Here is a 24,444-nt window from a genome sequence, read left to right on the forward strand (position 1 = left end):
AATCCTTCCATAGACACTAAGGTGAGCCAGAAAGGTAGTCAAATTTTTCTTTTGGCACCTAGTTTAAATTCAGTATACTTTAATTCAGTGATTAAAAACTAACAGCAACATTTACTTTGATAAAAAAAAAAAGAAATACACCATTACAGTTCTAACCAAAACCTTAGTGACCTTCATCTCTTCTATATGTGAACTGTCTCTAAAGCTCCTCTTTAGATGAATATTGGCAGGGGCTATATATGTATTCTCTCTCTGTCTCCATTCTGTAGCACATAACCCTTCCTCCTACCTTTGTTTTCCACACTCCTCCAGGTTTGACCTCCCATGCTCCACTTTGCCTTCTGTTGTCTAGGATGGCTACCCTTTCTCTTACGATGATGATGACAAATAATACCCAGTTTCGAGATTGGAGAGTGCAGCATCAAGCCTCAAAATTGCATGTAGAAACCATTGTGGTACAAGATGTTTTCCAGCCTGTTAACATAACCTATATTTTGGCAAGCTGGTGGTCCTAGAGCAAATTTATATTTACATATTTTTTCCTGACATACTCAGACTCCAAAAAGATCGAGATAAAGAAAGAACGGGGTGGTGTTTCTAATCAGTTGTTTATAGTTTTAAATACATTCCAATGGGAACTTGTAAGCCAAATAAGTAACTATTGTTCTTACTAGTTTTTTTTTCTTTCACACAGATTTATGAGAAATATCAAGATTTGTATACTGTGGAACCAAATAATGCACGCCAGCTGGTAGAAATTGCAGCCAGGGATATTGAGAAACTTCTGAGCAACAGATCTAAAGCCCTGGTGGTGAGTTTAAATTGGATCTGCTCATTTTATTATTTTCCTTACTTATCTATTATTTAATTTTCATGCTCTATCGAGGGGTTTTGTTTGGTATGCGTTCTTCTTCTTAGTAACTGTGTTCATTGGATATGTTCATAAAAAATGAGATATCATGGTTTAAATGCAAACCCCAAAATATTTCTAATTATGTTTATTTTCTATTACTATTATGTTTTAATAATGTATGTTTAATTGATTATATGTATATGTATCCATATGTACATCATGATACATAATAATAAATTGAACATGTTTAAATCCATATGTACATCATGATACAGAATAATAATTGAACATGTTTACACAACATAAAACCTAGAATATTATCATCCTCTTTAGTTGTATAGTCTCTTATTCCATCACCCTTCCTCTCTGCTAGAGGTGACCAAAATGCTAGATATTCAAGTTACCATTTTTTTCTTTTTAAAAATAGTTTTCCCCCACAAAAATTCTTTGCTAAACAAGTTATTCTTTAGTTTGCTTACTTTTTAGCATTATCAAATTCATATTGCACTGTATGTAATCTTCAGCTACTTGGTTTTCTTCATCAACGTTATGTTTGTATGATTTATATGTATGTTTGCACTTAGATTTAATTCATTTTATTCAGTTAAATATTATTTTATGAGGATGTATCTCAATTTCTTCATTTAGTCTCGTAGGCGGGTAAATTATTATTTGGATTATTCCAGATGGATACTATTATGAATAGTGCTGCTGAATTTTCTTGAACAAGTCTCCTAGTACTTATGTGCAAGAATATCTGTAGGGTCAATACAGGAGCGTAGAATTGCTAGATTGTAGGGTATTCACAGAATCAGCTTTATAAAATATGACAAATGTTTTCCAAAATAATCGTATCAATTCAGACCTTCACTAGTTATATATGAGCCCACATTGATACATATTCTGGCTGACATGTGGAAGTGTTACACTTCTTAATTATAGGCAATCAAATGGGTGTAAATGGTACCTCTGCTTGTCACTAATGAGGGAGGCATCTTGCTGTATATTCATTTACCTTTCTTGTTTCCTCTTCAGTGAAATTTTTTTGTACATTTAAAAAATTGATTTGTAGGTTATGTATTCCTGATGCTAAATCATTTTAGTTATATATGATGTAAACATCTTAATTTTAACGCAAAGTCAACTTTTCTTTTAATTATTAGTATTGTAGAGTGTTTTCTTTAAGAAATCCTTGCCTAACCTGAGGTTATACACATAATTTATTTCATTCTCCATGATTCTAAGCTTTGTCTTTTGCATTTATGTGTTTAGTCCACGTGCAAGTTATATGAGTATATAATTTTAGTCTGCATTTCAAATTATTTTTACCAAGGAATTTTTCTAGGGCATTTATAAAATAGTTTGCCTTCCCCTAGTAAACTCCAGTTGTCCAGCTCAATATCTAGTAGGCTGATGTGGTTTGGCTGTGTCCCCACCCAAATCTCATCTTGAATTGTAGCTCCCATAATTCCCACGTGTTGTGGGAGGGATGTGGTGGGAGGTAATTGAATCATGGGGGCGGGTCTTTCCCATGCTGTTCCCGGGATAGTAAGTCTCATGAGATCTGATGGTTTTATAAAGGGGAATTCCCTTACACATGTTCTCTTGCCTGTTGCCATGTAAAATGTGACTTTGCTCCTCCTTTGTCTTCCGCCATGATTGTGAGGCCTTCCCAGCCATGTGGAAGTGTGAGTCAATTAAACATCCTTCCTTTATAAATTACCCAGTCTGGAGTATGTCTTCATTAGCCATGTGAGAACAGACTAAATACATAGGCTAAGTCCCTCACTATATTCTTCTTCAGAATAATCTTGAGTATTCTTAAACTTTTACCTTTTATCTAAATTTTAGATTTGGCATATAATTATCCAAGAAAATGTCTACTGGGATTTTGATTTGTATTATATTGACTCAGACCAAATTGAGAAGAATTGATATCTTTATTATATTTTGTCTTTCTATTTATAAATAGTATCTCTTATTTAGCAGTATTTTATACCATTTGATAAACTTTAAAAAATTTTTTCATAAACTTCTTATACATCTTTTGTTAGATATAATGCTGGAGCTTCAGTTTAGCTCCTCTTATTCTTTGTTTGTTTGTTTTTGAGACAGCGTCTCACTTCATTGCCTAGCTGGAGTGCAGTGGCACAATCACTGCTTACTGCAGCCTGGACCTGCTGGGCTCAAGCAGCCCTCCCACCTCAGCCTTCCAAGTAGCTGGGACTACAGGCATGTACCACCACACCCGGCTATTTTTTAATTTTTTGTAGAGATGAGGTCTCCCTATGTTGCCCAGGCAAGGCTTTAAGTACTGGGCTCAAGTGATCCCACTGCCTTGGCCTCCCAAAGTGCTGGGATTACAGGCATGAGCCACTGCACCCCGCCTGGCTCCTCTTACTGTGTAGATTTCAGCACATTTATGGATATTTATCTCAATACAACTCGGAATTTCCTGTTTGCTTAATACTCATTGTTCAGATTTTTTTGTTTACTATGTTTTATAAATATCTTGACCCTCAAAAATTTTCTGTTCTTTCTTTCTTTATATTTCTTTTTTATTTCTATGCTTTCTTTCTTTCTTTATATTATGCTTCTTCAAATATCCAAGATATTGTTGTAGTGTAGCAGGTATGTTGGTTGGAATTTTTGTTATACCATGTTGCTAGAGGTTGAAACATTTAATTAAAAATAATAACTGAGGTCAGATGCAGTGGCTCATGCCAGTAATCTCAGCACTTTGGGAGGCCGAGGTGGGAGCTGAGGTCAGGAGTTGAAGATCAGCCTGGCCAACATGGTGAAACCCCGTGTCTACTAAAAATACAAAAATTAGCTGGATGTGGTGACAGGTGCCTGTAATCCCAGCTACTCCAGAGGCTGAGGCAGGGAGAATTGCTTGAACTCGGGAGGCAGAGGTTGCAGTGAGATGAGACCATGCCACTGCACTCCAGCCTAAGTGAAAGAGCAAGACTGTGTCTCAAAAAAATAAAAATAAGTAAATAAATAAATAAAAATAATAATTGAGTAATTCATAGGAAGATAAACTTTCATTACTGGAAAATTCAAAGCATTATTATCTTCAATTTTGGAGAGAGAATACCCTTTTTTTATTTATGTAAATGTTTGTAATAAAAACTTATCTATTAAAAATAAGGTGCTATCTACTGAAGTGATTAATATTCAGGTGACAGTGGAAAATGATTCGATTTATATTGATTTTATCCATCTACATTTTTCCTCTGGATGTAGGAAGCAGGTAATTTGGACATCATAGTCCCTTAAAAAAGGTTGTGGAATGAAATAGTGTGTGTCTTACCTTAATTGGATTAAAATAGAATTCTGTTGAGACTTTCTTTCTTATTTCTCATTTGGAATGGAAGCTCAAGACACCTGGTGCATTATTTGAGTCTTGTGAGGGATCAGTAGAATATCTTAAGCACATGATGACAGAATACTGAAGACACAATGGCTAATTAAGTGTAGAACAGTTCAATTTTATTTCAGGGAGACAGATTCATGTTTGTTTTCAAACTAAATTCTTTGCTTAACTTCCTTGATTCCACAAAAATATAAAACATTATTTCAAAGAGAAATATTTTGAGGCTAATGAAAAAACATATGCTACATTGTATTGTAAACGAATGCAAGATGGCATTGTTAATTTGCTTCTATTTTAGTTGTAGGCTTATACTCAGGGAGACATCTGGATTAAAGGAGCTTTATTTCTTCTGGGTGGGACACTAATGTAATTTTATAGGTAAATATAGTGGAAAACATCATGAATATACAAATCTAAGGTAGATGATAAAATTTAATACCAGTTAGGCTTTATTGAGTAGTTACTAAGTAGCATCATCTAATTATTTCCCATAATAATACTATGGTAGAGACACCATTATTAGTCTCATTTTTCAATGAAGAAACTGGGACTTTGAGAGTTCCTGAAACTTGCCCAAGGAAATATATCTAATAAGTAATGTTTGCCAGTGCTTCTTAAACTTTAATATGCATGCAGATCACCCTTGGCTCTTGTTAAAATGCAGATTTTTATTCAGTAGATCAGAACAGAGATAGTACATTTCTTATAAGCCACCAAGCATAAGGTAATGCTTATGCTTCTGGTACAAAGACTATACTTTGAGCAGCAAGAATGTGAAATTTGAATGTGAATTTGAATGTGAAATTCAAATTCAGATGTGTCTGGCTTCGGTGTATAATCATAACAAGGAAGAAATGAGGCTAAGTAGTATTTTGTGAACTTCTATTCATCCATGTTGAATAAGCATTCGATGATCTAGATAATAGAATATTCTGGAAGGCTATTAATTTTTCAGTGAATCGTGTATCAATTAACCATTTTCGAAAGAATGATTTAGTGAAATAAAATATATGGTATTTAAACAATTTTCATTTTTATTTGAGTTTGGAAAATTTTAAAACCTTTATTAATCTTCAGTAAACATAAGATATCTTTGAAAATATAAATGTAAACACTGTGAAAGAAAAAATGTAGCTGTTTTCTTATATGCCTACTAGTAGGCATATAAGTTGTTTTCTTATATGCCTACTAAAGAAATTACTTAACAGTCTTTGATAATTCAGGTTTTTGAAAAAAGGAAGTTAAAAACTGGAGGGTTTTTTGGTGAAATTATTGCTTTTTAGTATCTGCAATAATTGTTATTGTGCATACATGAACATAGATTCTATGTATTTGAAGATTAAATTGTTAATCCTATCTTTTATAATCTTTTTGATTAAAAAGTCAATTTAACTTATTGCCTTATGTGCTAGCTTGTTTTTGTTTGTATGTTTGACTCTAAACTACTTATTGCAACTTTATTTTACACTCATTTGTGCTTTTGTCTTTTGATCAGCTCCATCTACCAGCCTTAGGAAGAGCTGAAAGATAAAATGATATCAAAACATTTTAGTTGCTATCTCTTTGATAGCAATTTTGCTTTTTTTTGTGGGGGGTGGGGGCTTGTTACTATATAAAATCATGTTATGATTCTGATGACTCATATGTATTAGGCCCTTAAAGAGACTCTGTGAAGTAGACACATTAAATATTTATACATTCTTATTTTGTAAATGAGGAAATTCAGAAGACCAGTGTTCTTATCCAAGACTGTGCAGATAGCATGAGGCAGTGGTAGAATTCAACTTTATGACTTCTGTCTAAAATCCAGCTTTTTTCCCCTCTAAACCCACATTCATAATTTGAACCATTTTATTTCCAAGATGTGTCTGCTAAATGACTTTTTTTTTCTGACATTTGCTACGTCTATATCTCAGGAACTGGCTCCCTGCAATGATTATATGACTAATATCATTGGATTATTCTTAAGCAATCTCAAATCAAACAATGTTTTGAAGCAAAAAAGATATAATCATTTAACATTATTATGAACATACATTTCAGCTTGAACTAGGCTGAAATATCTGCAAGTTTTAATGAACAATTTACAGGAGAAAGCTTTTCAACAAAGCAATCCAACCTCCAATGTGGCCTTCTGAGAGATGGAGGTAAATGAAATCAGTGGTCTCATTGTTCACCAACCAGCCCAGCCAAGGGGGATCTGCTCAGTAAATGAAGGTCTCTAGGCATTTTGCTCAAAGAAAATAGGATCAAGTTTATAATAAACAAATTTTTCTGGTGACACTTTCCAATTATGGCATATTCTGTCTCCCTCTGGTTGTCCTGGTAACTTTAATTAAAGCTGCTCCAATCTATTTTGAAGCTTTAAATACTGTAATATACTCCAACTCTTAATTCAACCTTGGTATTGAGCTTATGATTAGATAACAAAAAAAGGAACATGACAAATGTTTTCAAGTGATTTTTAAAGTAGGTTTTGTTTTTGTATTCCTGGAAGTACTAGATTATTGTTATTTAACCAAATAGTTTTTTTTTTTTCTTTAACTCTTAGGGCAGTCATTCTATATCATTTCTATTTGTCAGCAGTGCCAGTAACATTTTAGAAAAATGCAGCTTTCTGGTCTTTTCTCTAGGGATTTTAACTAAAAAATATGGAAAGAAACTCCAGAAAAATTAGATACAAAGAAGTGAGAAGGGGATCCAGGAAGGAATTCTGAAATTCTTTAGAGACTCAAAGAAGAATACAAAATTCATTGTGTTTGGCTATTAGGGGTCATTGGTTTACTTTTGTGAGAATAGATTCAACAGAATATACTGGAACAGAATAAAGACTGTAGTGTTAAGGAATGATTGGAAAGTGAGACATTGGCAAGAAATTTGTCTGGATTTTCATGAAGTTTGGTAGGACAGTGAAGGGAAATGTGGAGTACTACTGAAGAATGTATTTCTTTCATGTCTATTTTTGAGACTGGAGGACATACAAGCATGCTTATAGCTAGAAAAACAGAAATCTCTGAAATTTGAAAATAAGAAAAAATAGTCTGAATGTTGAAGGATGGTTCCAGAAAAAGCAGACAGAGAGAGAAGATCAAGGTCATACAATTTTCTTTGAAAAGATGGTGGAATCTTTCACTTGGGACAGAAGGAATATTATTAGATATAAATAAAGACAGTTAGTTTTGCAGGTAGAGAGAATTTAAAAGTCACAATGGATGACCACTTTTCTCTTGGCCAAGTAGAAGGGGATATTATATGTAAAGATTGAAGGGGCTGTGGGAGTCTTGGGGACTTGTTGAAGATTTGGGAGAGCAAAGTAAGAAAAGGTGAAAGGAGTCTATTATGGGTAAGTAAATGACTCAGGAATAAAATCTAGGGCCTTCCTAACACTGAGAAGAATCAGAAGATATAAAACACCCTCATGTTCTAAAAATGAGGCCCAAGCTACATATGCATTTCAAAGAGCTTTCTGAAAACTCTGTGTGTTTATGTGGATGTGCATATTTTGACCATTAATCCAGAATCTATCTGGAGGGTATAAATTATCCAGGTTAAAGAGAACAGGAGAAAAATTCCTTTGAAAGAGGTATAAAATATTGTGCCATTTGCTTTCTCCCAGGAGAAAAGTATGCTTACCCTTCTCTGTAATCCTAGCGTAAATGTCTTTGAGAAGATTACTTAGAGAGCTAATACGTTTCCCTTTGAGTCTAAGTGGTGAAGGAATTAGCTAATCCACTAATTGTTTTGCAAAATTGAGATTACTTTTATTTATTTGGATTTGATACATGCCTGTGGATGTGAAAAGGGAAGTGCTGAGGCTCGACATGTTTACCCAGTGACAGGGCAATGAGACACGGCATCAAGGGGCACAAACTTACATACAAAACAAGGCAGTGAGATGGAGCTGGTCTCAGATAGGACCCAACAGGGCTTCCTGCCAGGAACAAAACTAGTTTAGCAGAAAGAGGCTAGAAATATACTGTCAAATGGGAGATGAGGGGCTGGGGTTTAAATGACCCTCAGAAGCATGACATTGCAATTGAATGTCCTAGGTACCTCCAAACAACTAGGAAAGTATCTCAATAAGGGAACAAGTCAGTATTGAACATCTATCAGCCCCAGAGAGTAACAACACATAATTATAGTCAAGAAAAGCCATCCATTGCCAACTTTCTCATAGTGCCATTGCTGAAATCACCGTGTTTGTGCCTGTCAGAAGTGTCAAGATGAAATCAGGAGGAAAAACTCAGAGAGTGGACATAGACCTCTACCACATTCTCCATCTGAAGTTTCTTGGTCTGAAGCAGTACTAACCTGGTAATGGGATTTTAAATGAATTTTACATTAAGCTTAGACATTTGATTTTTATTCCAGACTAGATATTTTAATTGATTAACTGAGACTACTTTTAGCAATAACACTTTTATATACAATGGTGAATGGAAAAATTAGGGAACCTGAAAGGCATAATGTTGTGTTCAAATGTGATTAATAGACAAGCCAACAAAAGGGTGATTTAAACAGAGTGTGCATTTATTTTTCCTCCTGTAGTAAGATATATGTAGGTAGGTAACTCAAGAGATTTGCAGAAATCCCACTCTGTTACTTCTGTGTCTATCTCACTGGGCAACCTTTGGCTGCAAGGGGTATAAGAAATGTAGTTTTAGCTAGGCCATTGCTTCTCTGAACAAAATTGGGTGAACTCTCAATTACAATATATATTCCACAGTTGATGTCTATGTTAAGACTTTTTCAGGATTTAATATGAGTTTTATGGAAGATGGTCTAGAGAAAATTCATTTTAAAGAAGCAGAGGAGAGGAAAGGAAACATTGTTTTCTGTTGGCATTTTTTATATGGAGCCCCACCTTTCAATGTAACAGTTATATTCATATCAAATCAGCTTTCTCTAATACGGCTTGGCGTAATACGAAGAGTAGAAAACTGCAATTACTTTTGCACAAACTTAATAGAATGAAGACTGTTGAATCCATCTAGGATTGAGGATCAGCAAAGTAAACTTTGTAAACATCAAGGATATTTGAGAATAGTCAATGGTAGTTGAAGTATTTGAAACCAGGAATCATGTTAGATAGGATCTGATAATGGTCAAGAAATAAGACTTCAAGTAAGTAGACATTTTTATGTGGATAAAGTGTAAGTTTATAAGGAACAGTGGAGAAACAAGAAGTTGTGGTAAAGGACAGAAATTTAAGAAGTTAAGTGTTCTGGGTAAAAACAAGGTAGAGGCATGAGTGAATGAGCTGGTTACTTAGATGGAGAAGAGTGAAAGTTTTTGGAGTTTTATAGTAAGGGGCAAATTAATCACTAGCATTTATTGACTGTCTGCTGTGGTCCAGGTACTTTGCTAGGCACTTTCCATATATTTCTAACACTATATCTGTTCTGCAAAGTACATATAGTTGTTTTCACTGTACACATGGGAGAATGAAAGCCTGGAGAAGTTCAATAATTTGCCCAAGCTTACACAGCTGACAAAGAATTCAAACCCAGTTGTGTATACAGTAAGTTCTCACTTAACATCATTGATGGGTTTTTGGAAACTGCGACTTTAAATGACACGCTATATAACAAACCCAATTTTCCCACTGACTAATTGATATAAGCAAATGTGAAGTGTCTATGGCATATTCCTGGTCACAAAAATATCACTAAGCTTTTACATAAACACCAAAAACTTATGTTATTAAACACTGAAATGTGAGCCATACATACATTTAAGAAAGATTAATATGAACAAGTAAGATAATTATTTACTTAATTATCCCAGTTTAGAGTGCTGGGTGGCCGAAACCTCTCCCAGAAGCTCAGGGTGCAAGATGGGAACCTACCCTGGACAGGACATCATCACATCACTGAGTGCACTCATGCCCACACCCACACCTACTTGTCATGGGGCAATTGAGACATGCCAGTTTACTTAATGTACATATCTTTGGGATGCTGGAGGAAGCTGGAGTGCCCAGAGGAAATCTATCCAGACATGGGAAGAACATGCTAACTCCACACAGACAGTGCTCTGGCCGGGAATTGATTTTCATTTTTTCTTATCAGTATTATAACAAAACAATATCGAACAAAATGACATTATTCGAGGACCTGCTGTATCTACAAAAATACTTGGTGTTCCCTTGTGTGTCCTGTCACTTGTTTAAAAGCTTACAACATTAACTCATCTAATCTTTACAGTGCATAGCTGAAACTAAGAAAGATTAAATAACTTCACCAAATCTTACATAGAGTGAGAGATTTGGGCTGGAATTCTTGTGTTTATGTTATCTAACTTTTATGTGGCTGCATCATGTTTCTCAGCTCCATGGCATCTCAATAATCTTAGCCAAAATTTGTTTGTCTGTCATTTGTCCAGTTAAATCAAAGCAGTCTGTCCAGTTGACATGTACTTATTATTACTAAAAAAGCCATATTAATGCTCTACTGGGCTCTCATAGTACCATTATATTTAAGTCTTTTAAAGTCGGCAACGTCATTTATTTTGCTTGCCCTACAGCTTGTAACACCTACCTAGAGTGTAGTTTAGCTAGTTTAGCTACCGAATAAAATTCAGACATAACCTGCAGAATATCTTTGCAGTGAATGGTTGCCTAGTGGAATGCCTCTTGATTTTTGAAATCCAATCTGCACAGACTAGACTGAGCTCTCACTAAGATGTTTTTGTTTCTTGTTTTGCTTTTTGCTGATGCTTATAAGGCACCTACTTACATTTACATCTTCCAATCTCAATGTTTTTAACAAAACAACGTGATTTACATTATAGTTAGTAGAACATCAGAATCATGTGGAGATGCCTTGAAATGTAGTCCAGGTGCCAACTAAGGAGATGTGCATGTTTTCTGCTGACAGCGAAAGGCCAAGTAGGGCCTACGACACTGTCTGTTAACATCTTATTCATTGTATGAGCAGGAAGTGATGCTTGTAGCCCTTTACACCTTAATATATGGTTTATAACATTTGTCCACGCACCTTGGCGTTTGGTGAGTGTCTATTTTACTGTTTTCTTTAGGTGGTTAAAAGCTGGTTGTGAGGGGTTTGGGTTGATATAAAAACGCTCTATTTTTTTCCACTTAATAAATAATAGGCTATGAGAATTTTCACTCAGAACATCAGGTTTTTCTGAAGCAGATTACTGCTTAAGTGGGAGATACCTGTCTTGCTTGATATCATTTGTTAATGTGGTAAATGGAAAGCCCCAGATACACCATCACATTTCCTCTTACGTTACACACTGGAGCAGCATCTTTATAGATTTTTAAGTCTAATGGTAGGAATTTGGGGCCAAACAGAAGAGATGGTGAAACACTAAGTGCTGTGTTTACGACCTCTTGAATTACACTAAGGAGACAGATCCATATACCTGTAACTGTGCTGATACTCTCTTAACACACTCAGCATTTTAATTTTTATAACATTTTGTTCTGATTAATGTATTATTTAAAGGTTAGCCGTGAAGTTATTTTAAAACAACTCCTTCCTTCGTTCCTTCTCTCTCTCTTTTTTTTTTTTTTTTTTTGGAGTTTTGCTCTTGTTGCCCAGGCTGGAGTGTAATGGCGTGATCTTGGCTCACTGCAAACTCCACCTCCCGGGTTCAAAGAATTCCCCTGCCTCAGCCTCCCGAGTAGCTGGGATTACAGGCACCCACCACAACACCCAGCTAATTTTTGTATTTTTAGTAGAGATGCGAGTTTCACCATGTTAGCCAGGCTGGTCTCAAACTCCTGACCTCATGTGATCCGCCCACCTCAGCCTCCCAAAGTGCTGGGATTACAGGCGTGAGCCACCACGCCCAGCCAACCACACTTTCTGTTTTAAATCTCTCAGTACTAGAGAGTGCGTTTTCCTCGCACATTCCATGGAGTAGTGTCAGCACTAAATGGGTATTTGAACAAAGGTACTTTTGAAAAAAATGTAGTAGTCAAATATACCTTTAAGATAGAAAGCACAATTAATGGTGTAGGGCACCTAATTATTTAATGGAAGGTTCAGACAAGGAAAGGGTTGGGGCAACAGTGAAAGGCTCTGTCTTCTAAATGAAATCTCTTGGAAATGAGATTCTTAGAGTTGGCTTTAGGATCAGAAGGCACTATCTAATGTAAAATTTATGTTCTGGTAATGCAGCATGGGGGAAAGGGAGTGTTGGGTTTGTAATTACTTTGAGCAAAATCAGAATTAGCTCAAGTGGCAGGCAAAAACTACACAATTTGTAGAGCCTAGTACAAAATGTAAATGTGAGGCTCTTGTTAAGAAATTATTAGAATTTCAAAATGGCAGCATCAGAGAATGAAACGAAACATGGGGTCCTTCTGAGTGGAGTCCTCACCAAGTCAGTCAGCCTGGTCTGACTGCACAGGTCTCACACCTACCAAAGCTGGCTGGTCCTGCGCATAGGTCGTTAGTAGTAGAGCTGGAACCAGGACTTGGGATTCTCAGCTACTTGTACAGTGTTCTTTCTATGATGATAGTCATCAAACTTTACTTGGGGACTTGAGAGTCTGTGAAATCCTTGATGATTGTTGAAAGATAATCCCAAAGTGAGGCAAAAAAAGAAAAAAAATCCATATGTCATTTCACCTCTTTTTTTTTTTTTTTTTTTTTTTTTTTTTTTTTTTACAAAATAGCAAGCTCACCTCAACAGAAATGCTCTGATCTGAATGTGGTAGTTAATAGTGTTTTGGATGAAAGTAAATATAGAGAAACAGTGCTGATCCAAGGCCAACCGCTTTAATTCACATAATGGAATCTTTAAAGAGAACTTTATGGTATCCCATACATTCAAAGACAGTCTGATCAAGTAATGTTTGCTAACATTAAACAACATTTAGCCGTTTATAGAATTGGACTAAAAGTGGTGTTCTGATTCCGAAATGTTAACTTTATTTTTTAATCTGTTGATATTTAGTTTTCCCGTTTCCTTGTTAACCCCTTATTATCTCCCCACAGAATGAAATAAACTCTAAACCTTCCGCTGTAAATTCATTTGCTAACTTTTACTGAATAACATGAAGGTAGAAGCCCGTTGTGAGATGCCCAAACCTATCCTGGCTTTTTTATATACACAAGTGTTCTTTGGATCTGTTCTTCATAATCGTTTAAAGCTTCTAAAGTCAAAAACTGCATTTGCAAGATTAGATTTCTATGATTCTTTTAAAAATCTCCTGATACAATTTATCATTAGAATGATGAAATGCTCTGTGACTTTAATTGAAGTATCATGGATCATAAATCTTTTTAAAATTTATTTTTATTATTTTTTTGAGACAGGGTCTCACTCTGTCACCTAGGCTGGAGGGCAGTGGTGCTGTTATGGATCACTGCAACTTTGACCTCCTGGGCTCAAGCAGTCTTCCTGCCTTGGCCTCTGGAGTAGCGAGGACTACAGACGTATGCTACCATGTCTGGCTAATTTTAATTTTTTTTTTTTGTTAAAGCCAGGATCTTCCAGTTTTGCCTAGGCTGGTCTCAAACTCTTGACTTCAGGGGATCCTCCCACTTCAGACTGCCAAAGTACTGGGCTTATAGGCATGAGCCACCATGCCTGGCCCAAAGTCATAAATCTTGATGGAATTTTGGAATTTCAGTTTTCTGGTCTTCTCATCTCGCGCAGTTGAATGTCTAAGCCACCAAGGCAAGGGAGTTGGCAGTTCTTTTCTCAAATATTTTTAGTGATTAAGCTTCTACAATTGTAAAACCCCATTATTGTTGCTTAGCTTGTTTTTTAAGAAATGATTCCTAATATCTGTGTCCTTGTCTAATTGAAACCTGTTTTCTTTTCTCTCTCCTGTGTACACTAAAACTTGATTGGCATTCTTTTTAGAAGAATATCTCATTTTGTATGTATGTGCATGGGGGGTGTTGGGGATGGTAGGAGCTATCATCAGTTCCTCACAACTTAGTGTTTTTGGCGCATAATGATGGCTTCCAGTTGCTGAGCCATCATTATTGCCAGACATTGTGGGAAGTGCTTTATACACAGTATCAAATTTCATCTTCAGAATAACCTTATGAGGAAGATATGTTATTGTGTTTGAAGATAAGATACAGTCTTCTTACATTCTGTAATCTGTTACATTTTGAGGTGAAAGCCATCTCACTTTTTTTTGAGGAGGGGGGTAAGACTCTTTTATTTTATTATTTTATTTCTTTTTCGAGACAGAATCTTGCTCTATCACCCAGGCTGGAGTGAAATGGTGCCCCTTGTATTCTAGGGGAGCTGACGCTGTCAACGCCCAGTTAAGAGCAAAAACCAAGTTGTGTCTTGACAGCCGAGACATTAGTTACAAAAGACTGTCTACTACTTCTCTGGTTAATTTATTCATTTAGTCTCAGGACTCATTACTCCCCAATTACAGCTACTGCTATCAATGTTGGTCTGTTGTGAACCAGTCACCCCTGATTGTTTACACTGTCTTTTCTGAGAAATTCTAGGTCCGTCAACTTAAAGGTCTAATAATAAATAATAATGACTCATTTTCTACAAGAGGATTTAGAGAGAATTTATTGCCCTATATCTTACTGCCTGTGCCATTTTTTTTCTAGCACAACAACATAATGTGGTTCTTAAACAAAAAAATAACTAAATAAATTATCAAGTGTTATATTTATGTGCTCAGAACATTTCTTTAAAATGTGGATTTTCAAATAGCCATTTTTGCTTGTCGTTGATAGTAACAAGTTTGACTCTTGCAGAAATGTTCATTTTCATTAAATGACTGCACATATCAACTTCTACCTCTCAAATGGGTATTTTTTAGTTTAGATAAAAACAGATGAATACAACGTATAATTTTTGATGTCTTTAACAACTATTTTGATTCAAATATTGTGTCCATTGAAATGAAATTAATCCTCATGATTTCTCAGTAGAGAGTAATTGTTTTTAGTTTAAATATTAAAATGTTCTAAAAATATCAAATATCTTATATGAGACCTTAAAATAGGTCTTAATTTTTTATGTGCTTCTGATATACTAGACACTGTACTAAGGACTTTTTTGTATTTACTCATTTAATCTTTTCAACATACTTCTATAGTTGGTATTGACAGTCTCAATTTTATAGAGATATTTTGCCCATGTATTTGTATCCAGATCCATTTAATTCCCAAGCTTTCTGGCAGCATATCTCCTCACTCTGCCTTGCACTTATCATGTGTCAGGCACTCCGCCTAGTGTTTTACACAGATTTTTCCATTTAATTCTCTTTTCTCTGACTTCTCCTCTTCCTACTCTTTCTCTTCTTCCTCTCCCTCTTCCTCTGTCCCTTCCTCTTCCTCTTTCTATTGCTTTTCCTATTTGTCTTCTCATTATTATGATTATCTCATTATCATGATATGATAAGGCAAAGAAGTATAGAATGAAAAAGTTTTAAGTATATTATCTGAGGTCATGTAGTTCTAGGCTGGCATTTTTGTTTCAAAATGAGATTATGTATTACTGTTTTATTTTACAGCAGATGTGGTATAGAAAAGTGATAATGGTAGCTTATTTTAATTGTTACAATTTATGTAAAAGGAGAGAAGGATTGAAAGAGAAGAAAGAAGGCATGGAGAGAACAAAGGAGAAAGGATCTAGCCTTTTTATTCTCTAGACTTACTTGCATTAAGTATTTACATAAAATGTGTGGTAAATTTGGTAATGGAGATGGAGATTGTAACATCCATGAGTTTTTATTAATCTCACTGTAATTACTTAGTTTTTTATATGTGAAAAACAAGAATTTTAGAGTATCTACAAGCCACATAGTGTGCTGGGTCTTTTATACTCATAAGTGAATATACTTTAGGAGTGTTTTGGGGAAACTCTGGTCTAGATATTACAGCATATATAATTGCATAAAGATCAAAATTAATTAGAATAGTTTTTATTTCTGAACTTGAGCTTAGATACCATGCAGACATTCACATTTTTAATTAGCAATGAGACTAGCAACCTTTCAAAAAAATTATGCTGGCTGTTGGTATTTCAAGAAGTGATTTTTGCTAGCTTCTAAAGCATAGGTTGTAGGCAATTGAAAAGTGAAGTATATCATTTGAAGTTCTAAGCGTAAGGCATGCTTAATTAACCAACTTTTAATTACAACTAGTGAGAAATGGAGGGTAAGTATATAGTTAAAAGACAAGACTTCTTACACAATTAAAGGAGAAAGGAGAGAGGCATCATATGAGAGGGCAAAGTAAACCATGGAGGTCAGTTGAGTTTATGTAGTATAGTACAAAGAGCTTGGGAAAACTCTCTTCGGATTTTCCTTCTTCACTAAATTTACAGATGTTTAATGTATTCACCATCATTCTTTTTCCTCAAATAACTGTTTATTGGAGCTTTATAATTTTGCAAATGAAGCTATCTTTTGGAGATTGCTCTTTCTTTAATTTAAATGACGCCAAATGTCTGCTAGTCATCTGGTGAGGAAAATCAGGGCTGCTTGGTGTTGCTATGCTGCCATGATCAAATTTCTCTTCTAAATAGTAGTCTCCAGTCCTTAGCTGACATTTCACACCAATTGCCCTGTCACTGTTGGAGGCTAAATCAGCATATTAAGAAGCAGCAAGTGGTACCTAATGCCTGTCCTGAGAAAAGTTACTAGGTTTTAGTTACCGCAAAGATTCTCAGCTGCTCCTTCTTAAGTATTTTAGACATGCTCACTGATTTGAAACAACATTTTTCAGCTGCATAGAAGGCATACTGAATAAGTACTGGAAGGAGGACAGTTTAAAGACTTAAAAGCAGTCTCTGTCAAGGCAGGCCATACTTTTCCTCTCAGCCGTACACACACAGGGGAATTATCCCTATGATCTGCCTGTGTTTTAAATTGCTGCGTAAGTAGGCATCCATTACAGAGGAAGCTGGCAGTGTACATTTTTGTTGTGTTTGTGTGACAGTAGTAATTTCCTGCTTCTCAATTTAGTGACAGCATTTTAAGAAGAAAATAATGTATGCATTTTAAGAAGCAGTGAGCCCCAAAAGACTTCTAGGTACTCTTGGTAGCTTATATATAAATGCAGAATCACATGTATGGTACAGTTAATGTTTACTCATTTGGTAATATTCAACTAACATTAACCAGTGAAAGACTGGGGTCTGCCTAACATGGCTTTGATGACATTTGTACATCCTTTTCTGATTTACTTTGTAGTGTTAAGAGTGTATTACTGAATCAGATTGATATGGTTTGGCTGTGTCCCCGCCCAAATCTCACCTTGAATTGTTATAATCTCCATATGTCAAGGGTGAGGCCAGGTGGAAATAATTGAATCATGGGGGCGGTTTCCCCCAAACTGTTCTTGTGGTAGTGACTAAGTCTCACAAGATCTGATGGTTTTATAAATGGGAGTTCTCCTGCACAATCTGTCTTGCCTGCCACCATGTAAGGCATGCCTTTGCTTCTCCTGTGCCTTCCACCGTGATTGTGAGGCATCCCCAGTCAGGTGGAACTGTGAGTCCATTAAACCTCTTTTCTTTATAAATTACCCAGTCTTGGGTATGTCTTTATTAGGAGCATGAGAACAGACTAATACACAGATATTTTGATTTATATGTTAGCTACTCATTGAACAGCTTTAGTTTTCTTTTCTTTCAGATAGAACATCCTTCTATTATATTTGGTTCTCATCAGAGAGGGAAAAATCTTATAAGCATGTCTCATTTTAAGGAACTGGATTGTTCTCTTTGTGAGAATTTGGGAGTGGTGAGAGAAAGGAGAATTAGAACTGGCAAGGGTAAAAATATTTGATTTTTAAAAAAATTTCAGTCAGAGAAGAAATAATTTTATTAATGTTTATAAAGGCAATAAGTAATGAAAGGAAATAATCGAGTTATCAAGGACATACCCCCAAGTACAAACAAGCAATGCTATTCAGTGAGAGACTTTAGGAACACTTCTGTCCTGTCAGTTATTAGAACAATGTTGGATACTGTTAAAGCAGTTATTTTAAATTCTTAAGTAGTTAATATATAAAATAATTAAAACTACCTTATTTATTATCTGTGTCTTTTAGGAATTCTTAGTGATTGTATTTAAAATTTATAATTATAGGTTTTAAAACATAAGCAAACTTATCATTTGTCAAGTAAAATATATATTAGATTTTTTATTTTTGAGGGTTTTTTTGTTGAATTTTTTGGTACCTAGAATTCCCATACTTTAAAGCAAATAATATTTTTAAAAAACCACCTGGTGACATTGATCTAAGGAATTAATTTTAATTTTTACCCAGACCCAGTATTTGCAAAATGTAAGCAGTGATTAACTAAAACTTCTTAAGAAAAAAGTATCAAGTTAAATTGTGATTAATTCTACTGTTAGCGGGCATTAGTTGATCTATACTGTGTGTAGAATTAGTTGTGTGGTGAAATACAAGACTGTTTGTCTTATCTATTATTCAGGATTTATTTTTCTAGAATTCTAATTTCCTCCCCTTCTTCATGTTATCAGTGGAGGGTGACATTTTTAATTTGCATGTAGCAGGTTAATTTTTGAAAACCACCTTGTCTTTTAGTGTTATCTTACCTGATTTTTTTTCTGGCATACCTTTCTTTTTATTTGCAACATTTTCAACTTTCTTTTAATGGTGTTCCTTTCAAGCAGTATATAGCTTTTAATTTTTGATGCAATATGGTAATTTCTGTCTCAATGAGAAAATTCAATCCATTGATGTTTAGTTGAATGACTGAAAAACTTGTTTTTATTTCTTCCAACTTAGTGTTTATTGTTTTACAAAATTGCTGCTGTTGCTTTTTTTCTTATTGTATTTCTTTCCATCTTTGTACATGATCATTTGAAAGTTGTGCTTTTTGAATTCATCATGGTTTCTATTTTCCTTAGTCTTTCAATAACCCTACTGTTTAAATATGGTACCAGCTATTTTGCAAATTAAGATGCACTGTATCTCTACACTGATGCTCGTTTCTCCCTACTTCACTTGCCCTCCTCAATCCAATTGATACAACTTTAAGAGACACGACACGTTATTATTATTATTATTTTTTGATTGAGACTCTGTTGCCCAGGCTGGAGTGCAGTGGCACAATCTTGGTTCACTGCAACTTCTGCTTCCCAGGTTTCAAGCAATTCTCCTGCCTCAGCCTCCCGAGTAGCTGGGAGACAGAGTGAGACTCTGTCTCAAAAAAAAAAAAAAAAAAAAAAAAAAAAAAAGATAATATGCTTAACATTTAGAGCAGGAGAGAAAAAGTTCTTTGTCCCTGTTTCTTTAACATTGGAATATGATATGATATGGGGTGGTAAAACACAGGTTGCTGAAGCCACTGTTAACAGCAGTCATATCTGCTTTGAATTATCACATTTTCATTGGCATAGTGATGGATAGGTTTATCTCAGGCATTTCTGTATGATATTAAAATATCATTATTACTGCTGCTACAGTGACGGGGTCTTTTTTTAGTCTGGAGAGAAGAGCTGCTGTTGAAAATCACAAATTAAAATTGGTAAATATTTTTTATCCAAATATGAACAATGTAAATTAAATAAGATTTTATTTTATTATTTTTTAAACAGAAAAGGTGGCATGCAAACGTTTGAGTGAAATAATTCTCTCAAGAGCTGTAAGATTACTAATAGTTAGCACACCTCACTAATGTTATACTTTCTTGCAATTCTTCCCACATATTGTTGATATTTACCACATTTGTTTGCTGTGCTGACTATAGGAACAAATAAGAATACTGTTTTTGCCAGAAGTTTCATTATCCTGGTGTTTGGAAGAATGGAATGAAAACAGTATTCTCTGGCTCTCTCACATTCGTTAATGACCAACACATACAGCTGACTGGAAGAATAAATGCTTTCAGCATTGTGAACACAAGTGGAGTTCCTTTAGTGTCTATAAAAAATTAATGAAGACAAATATAACTTTATGTTTTCCTTCAACTTTCAACTGAGCTAAGATGGCCAGTATAGCAAATACAGAAAAAAATTAAATCAAGCAAACCAAAGTATTTACCTGTCTACCCTAGCAACCTTTGATCCTTTGAGATTCAGATATAAAAGAAACCCAAACATTATTGTGATTGAAAAAGTAAATGGCTTAAGCATTATTTATTCATGTGATTCTTTTAGAAAGGTGTATATTCTCCCATAGAAGAATATGTAAAATGTAAAAATATATGTAAAAATGTACAAAATGTACAAAAAAATGTACAAAATATGGAAAAAAGTAAAATATGTAAAAATGTACAAACGTACAAAAAGTATATATATGTAAAAATGTACAAAAAAAAGTGTACTACAGTAGTTTGCATTAAAAAAGATTGATTTAAATCATTGACATGATATGCGATATAATTTTATTTTTCAGTACTGATATTGGAGTAATATATTTTAAATTACAAAATATACATGTTCAATGCAGGAAATATGAGAATGAGAAATACTTGAAATGCTATTACCCATAAATAACCGTGTGTATTTTTGGTGTATATTGAAAGAGCCCAGGGAAAGTTTCCACTTTGTCCTCTAAAGGTATGCTGAAAATTAACCAACAAAAGGTACATTGAAAGGAGAAAAGGCATACACATTTTATTAACATGCACACATGTGCAAAGAAATCATACAGAATATGAAAACTCAAAGGGCCAGTTGGTTGGTGCTTTTATACCATGCTGAGGTTACGGAAGGAGTAGGGGCTTGGAGCATGGCAAGACTGGTTCTAGGAGAGAATGGAAGGCATGGGACAAAGGTGGTCTCGTTAGGCAGATGAAACTTCACTGATAATATCTCTGAGACAGAATGGATAGCATAGCTTGTGGTTGAGTTAATTTCTGAGATCTGCAGGTAAGTAGGGCCTCTGAGAAAGCCTGGTTGTTTACTTCACTGATATAGATTTTTCTCAACTGATACAAATCTTAACAAAAGGCAGCTTTTTAGGGCTATTGCTGTCTGCAGGCCCTCTGAATAGCCATCTCAAAATAGGTCAAAGAAATATATTTGAGGGTAAAATCTTTTTGGTTTCCTTTAGTCTCCCATTTGAAACTTTATCTTCACAAAGTTTCACATATTAATCAAAGATTGGTAGCTATGGGGAAATTTGGGTTGGAGATTGTGAGATAGATTGACAAAGAAGAAGAAAAAATTGGTAGATTGGAAAACCTAGCTCATATCCTCTTGAATCAGTCTGTTAGTCCTAAGGATAGGTCAGTTCAATTAAAAGCTATTTCTTATTCTAGGATGTTGCATTGCAGATGGACTCTTAAACCAGGACTGTACATATGATGCACTTAAATAGATCGTTAATAACAGGCATTTCTGTGGAAACAAGAAAAACAAAGGCTAATGTCTGGACTCATCTGTAAATTAGTATTTTTAGAATTTGAAGCATCTTCGGTTTAAATGGGCACAGTGGGAATCCACAGTCTTGGATTGTATTTCAAATCAAGAGTTTCAAGGCCAGGCACAGTGGCTTATGCCTGTAATCCTAGTACTTTGGGAGGCCGAAGCTGGTGGATCACTTGAGTTAAGGAGTTCGAGACCAGTCTGGCCAACATGGCGAAACCCTATCTGTACTAAAAATACAAAAAATACAAAAAAAAAAAAAAAATTAGCTGGGCATGGTAGGGCACACCTGTAATCTTAGCTACTCGAGAGGCTGAGGTAGGAGGATTGTTTGAACCTGGGAGGCAGAGGTTGCAGTTAGCTGAGATCGTGCCACTGCACACTCCAGCCTGGGTGACAGAGTAAGACTCTGTCTCAAAAAAAAAAAAAAAAAAAAGTTTCAGTTAACTTTCCGAGTCTACTTCAATAGTCATGAAGACTGTTTATATATAAGTGGCTACAGTGGTTTCTCCCAAAGTTTATGACAGATTGTCCAGCTTCAGTTTGTAGGGCTTTAAGAAAAGCACAATTTTAATTTCTAGTGATTTTTAAGTCAGAATGGTGGATGAAAAATTGGAAACAGTAGATTGGAGAATCACAGGGGACTAAAAATTTAAGATTCAGTCCAGATTGCAGGTAATAATAAAATCTCAAAAACAAACAAGAAAAACTTCAGTGAGCTGGAAACTAGTAACAGGTATGCTATAGTAAGACCAATTTATTTATAAAATATGTTTTAGTCTTGTTAACCTTGGCCTGATTATTTGTGTAAAGTGCAACAAGGATAGTGATTAGTCATATAGGCCATAAGTTGACTTTGCTGTAACTTTTTCATATGAAATTTCATATTATACTTCTGAAAATCTCTTAAGGTTTAGAGCCAAGCCAAAGACTGTGTCTATAATACCAGTCTGAATTGAGTAAATTTCTTTCTTCTCAAGATCCCTAAAATATGTTGAGGTTCTTGGGGGCCTGTCAGAAACTGACATAATTTACGTATCACAACAAAGTCAGGAATTTTTTAAGGGAACTGTGTAGGCAAGGTACCTAGGCCAGCCTTTTTCCAAGTCTGTTGGTGTTATAAAGTCAATCCCAGTGCTTCAAAGCAGAGTGGTCACATTTTAAAATATGTCTTTCTAGTCAAAGCCTGGGTAAAATAACCAGTGTCTTCAATTGTGTCCTGTTACAAAATAAAACAGATTGTTATTGAACTTACAGAAATAACCATATTGCTATAAAATAAGAATATTTATAAATGGCTTCCAAATTCTGGAGAGAGCAGTAGAGAGAAAGGTAAATGTTTAAATTGTGCTCACAAAAGTTTATTCTACCCAGTTGTTACAAGCTGTAAGTAACTTGAAAGAAAAAAGATTTTTTTTTGACTCTGGAAAAGAACTGTAAAAAGTAAACAGCATCAACAATGTTTCAGTCAAAAACAGTGATAAAAAATTAGTTTAGTCCTCCATCAGTTCAGCTAAATGTAATTCTTGTTCTGCTTGATACTAGGTTAGCAATTTTATGAGTCTAGTTTTTTTTTTTTTTTTTTTGTATTGGAGTTTTAGAAATTCTTACCTAGTGCATTTGTATGATCTAAAAAGTTGTCAGAAATGTGTATTTAAGAATACTTGTAGTCTTTTCCATGAACCTCCTTGAAGACATACCATTTTAAGATTTGCAAAAAGCTTTTATGGACAAAAAGCATCGGAATAAGCAATTTATTATGGCAACAAGACTTAAAATGACCATGGTTAAAGATGGAACTAACAAGGACTTTTGTTATTTTCTGTGGCATACAGAAATTTAACACGTCAGATGTTTAGGAATCTCATCAAATTTTGGACACATATTAATTTATACACATATAACTCAAAGAAGATTAAACATCATTTCTTATTTGACAATGTGGTCTGTACAATTTAATAAATCAAATAAGCCGTATTGTCTCTCTTTTGGATGCTTTAGGGGTCCTCTGTAACATCCCAAAGCTAATTTGTGGTCAGAACACTTAATTTACAACTTAAAATTTTATTCTGTGAAGCCTATTAAACATGTCAAAGGTTTAAAGCATTTTATCAAAAATAGGATCACAGGTCATTGTGAAATAATAGTCATTGATTTAGCCAAAGTAATAATTAAAAGATTTCAAAAACCAAAAACCTTTACTGTTTGATAGAGAGGAGACTCAAGCTTTCCAAATATTTAAAAGACCTAGTAAAGACAACAGGAGTCACACAGAATTTGTTTCTCTCTCCCTTCCCCTTTTTTTGAAGTTTTCCTAAAAGGTAAACCCAAGTCTTTTATTATTTCTTATTAATACTATATGAAAATCTTATTCAAAAGAAAAAACCAAATTATAGCTTTGCATTAATATGTGTTTTTGATATGAAGGCTCAATTTAAAAACCGTATTAATAAATTTATTTAACTTTATCCTTTTAACCGCACAAAATTTGAAATTCTCCTTTTCCCTTAACTTTCTATGCCCATTTAGTTTTGTCTGCATCATTTTTCCCTTCATTTTGAAGCAACCTTTAAATAACCTCTAAACTAGAAAAAATTATTTTCCCAACAAATACACATACATCCTCATACTTTTTATAACTTTTCTTACCAAAAAATGTATCTGCTTTTCTTGTACACATTGCATATAGAATTATTTAATAGATTTAATTATATTAATTTAAATATTAACTCTTAGTAACCTTAATTTCTAGTGAAAACCTAGGAAGTAATTTTGAACTGTTTCATATCAGTATTTGTAGATGAAAACCATTTCATAATTTGTAAGAAAGATATGTTTTCCTAGTTTTTAATTAACAGATCTAAATATATTTAGCTTTTCTATACCATATAAAAATAA

General features: G+C 34.5%; 1 protein-coding gene across 4 annotated transcripts in view; it reads left to right on the forward strand.

Moving 5' to 3' along the window:
- CACNA2D1 (calcium voltage-gated channel auxiliary subunit alpha2delta 1) overlaps positions 1-24,444 on the forward strand; it is a 498,772-nt gene that overhangs the window by 108,840 nt on the left and 365,488 nt on the right. For all 4 annotated transcript variants that reach the window (XM_024249257.3, XM_024249260.3, XM_024249259.3 and 1 more), the window contains 1 exon segment: positions 695-811. In XM_024249257.3, coding sequence (XP_024105025.1) covers positions 695-811 — 117 coding nt within the window.

Source organism: Pongo abelii, chromosome 6 (assembly GCF_028885655.2).
Source record: "Pongo abelii isolate AG06213 chromosome 6, NHGRI_mPonAbe1-v2.0_pri, whole genome shotgun sequence".
NCBI lineage: Eukaryota > Metazoa > Chordata > Mammalia > Primates > Hominidae > Pongo > Pongo abelii.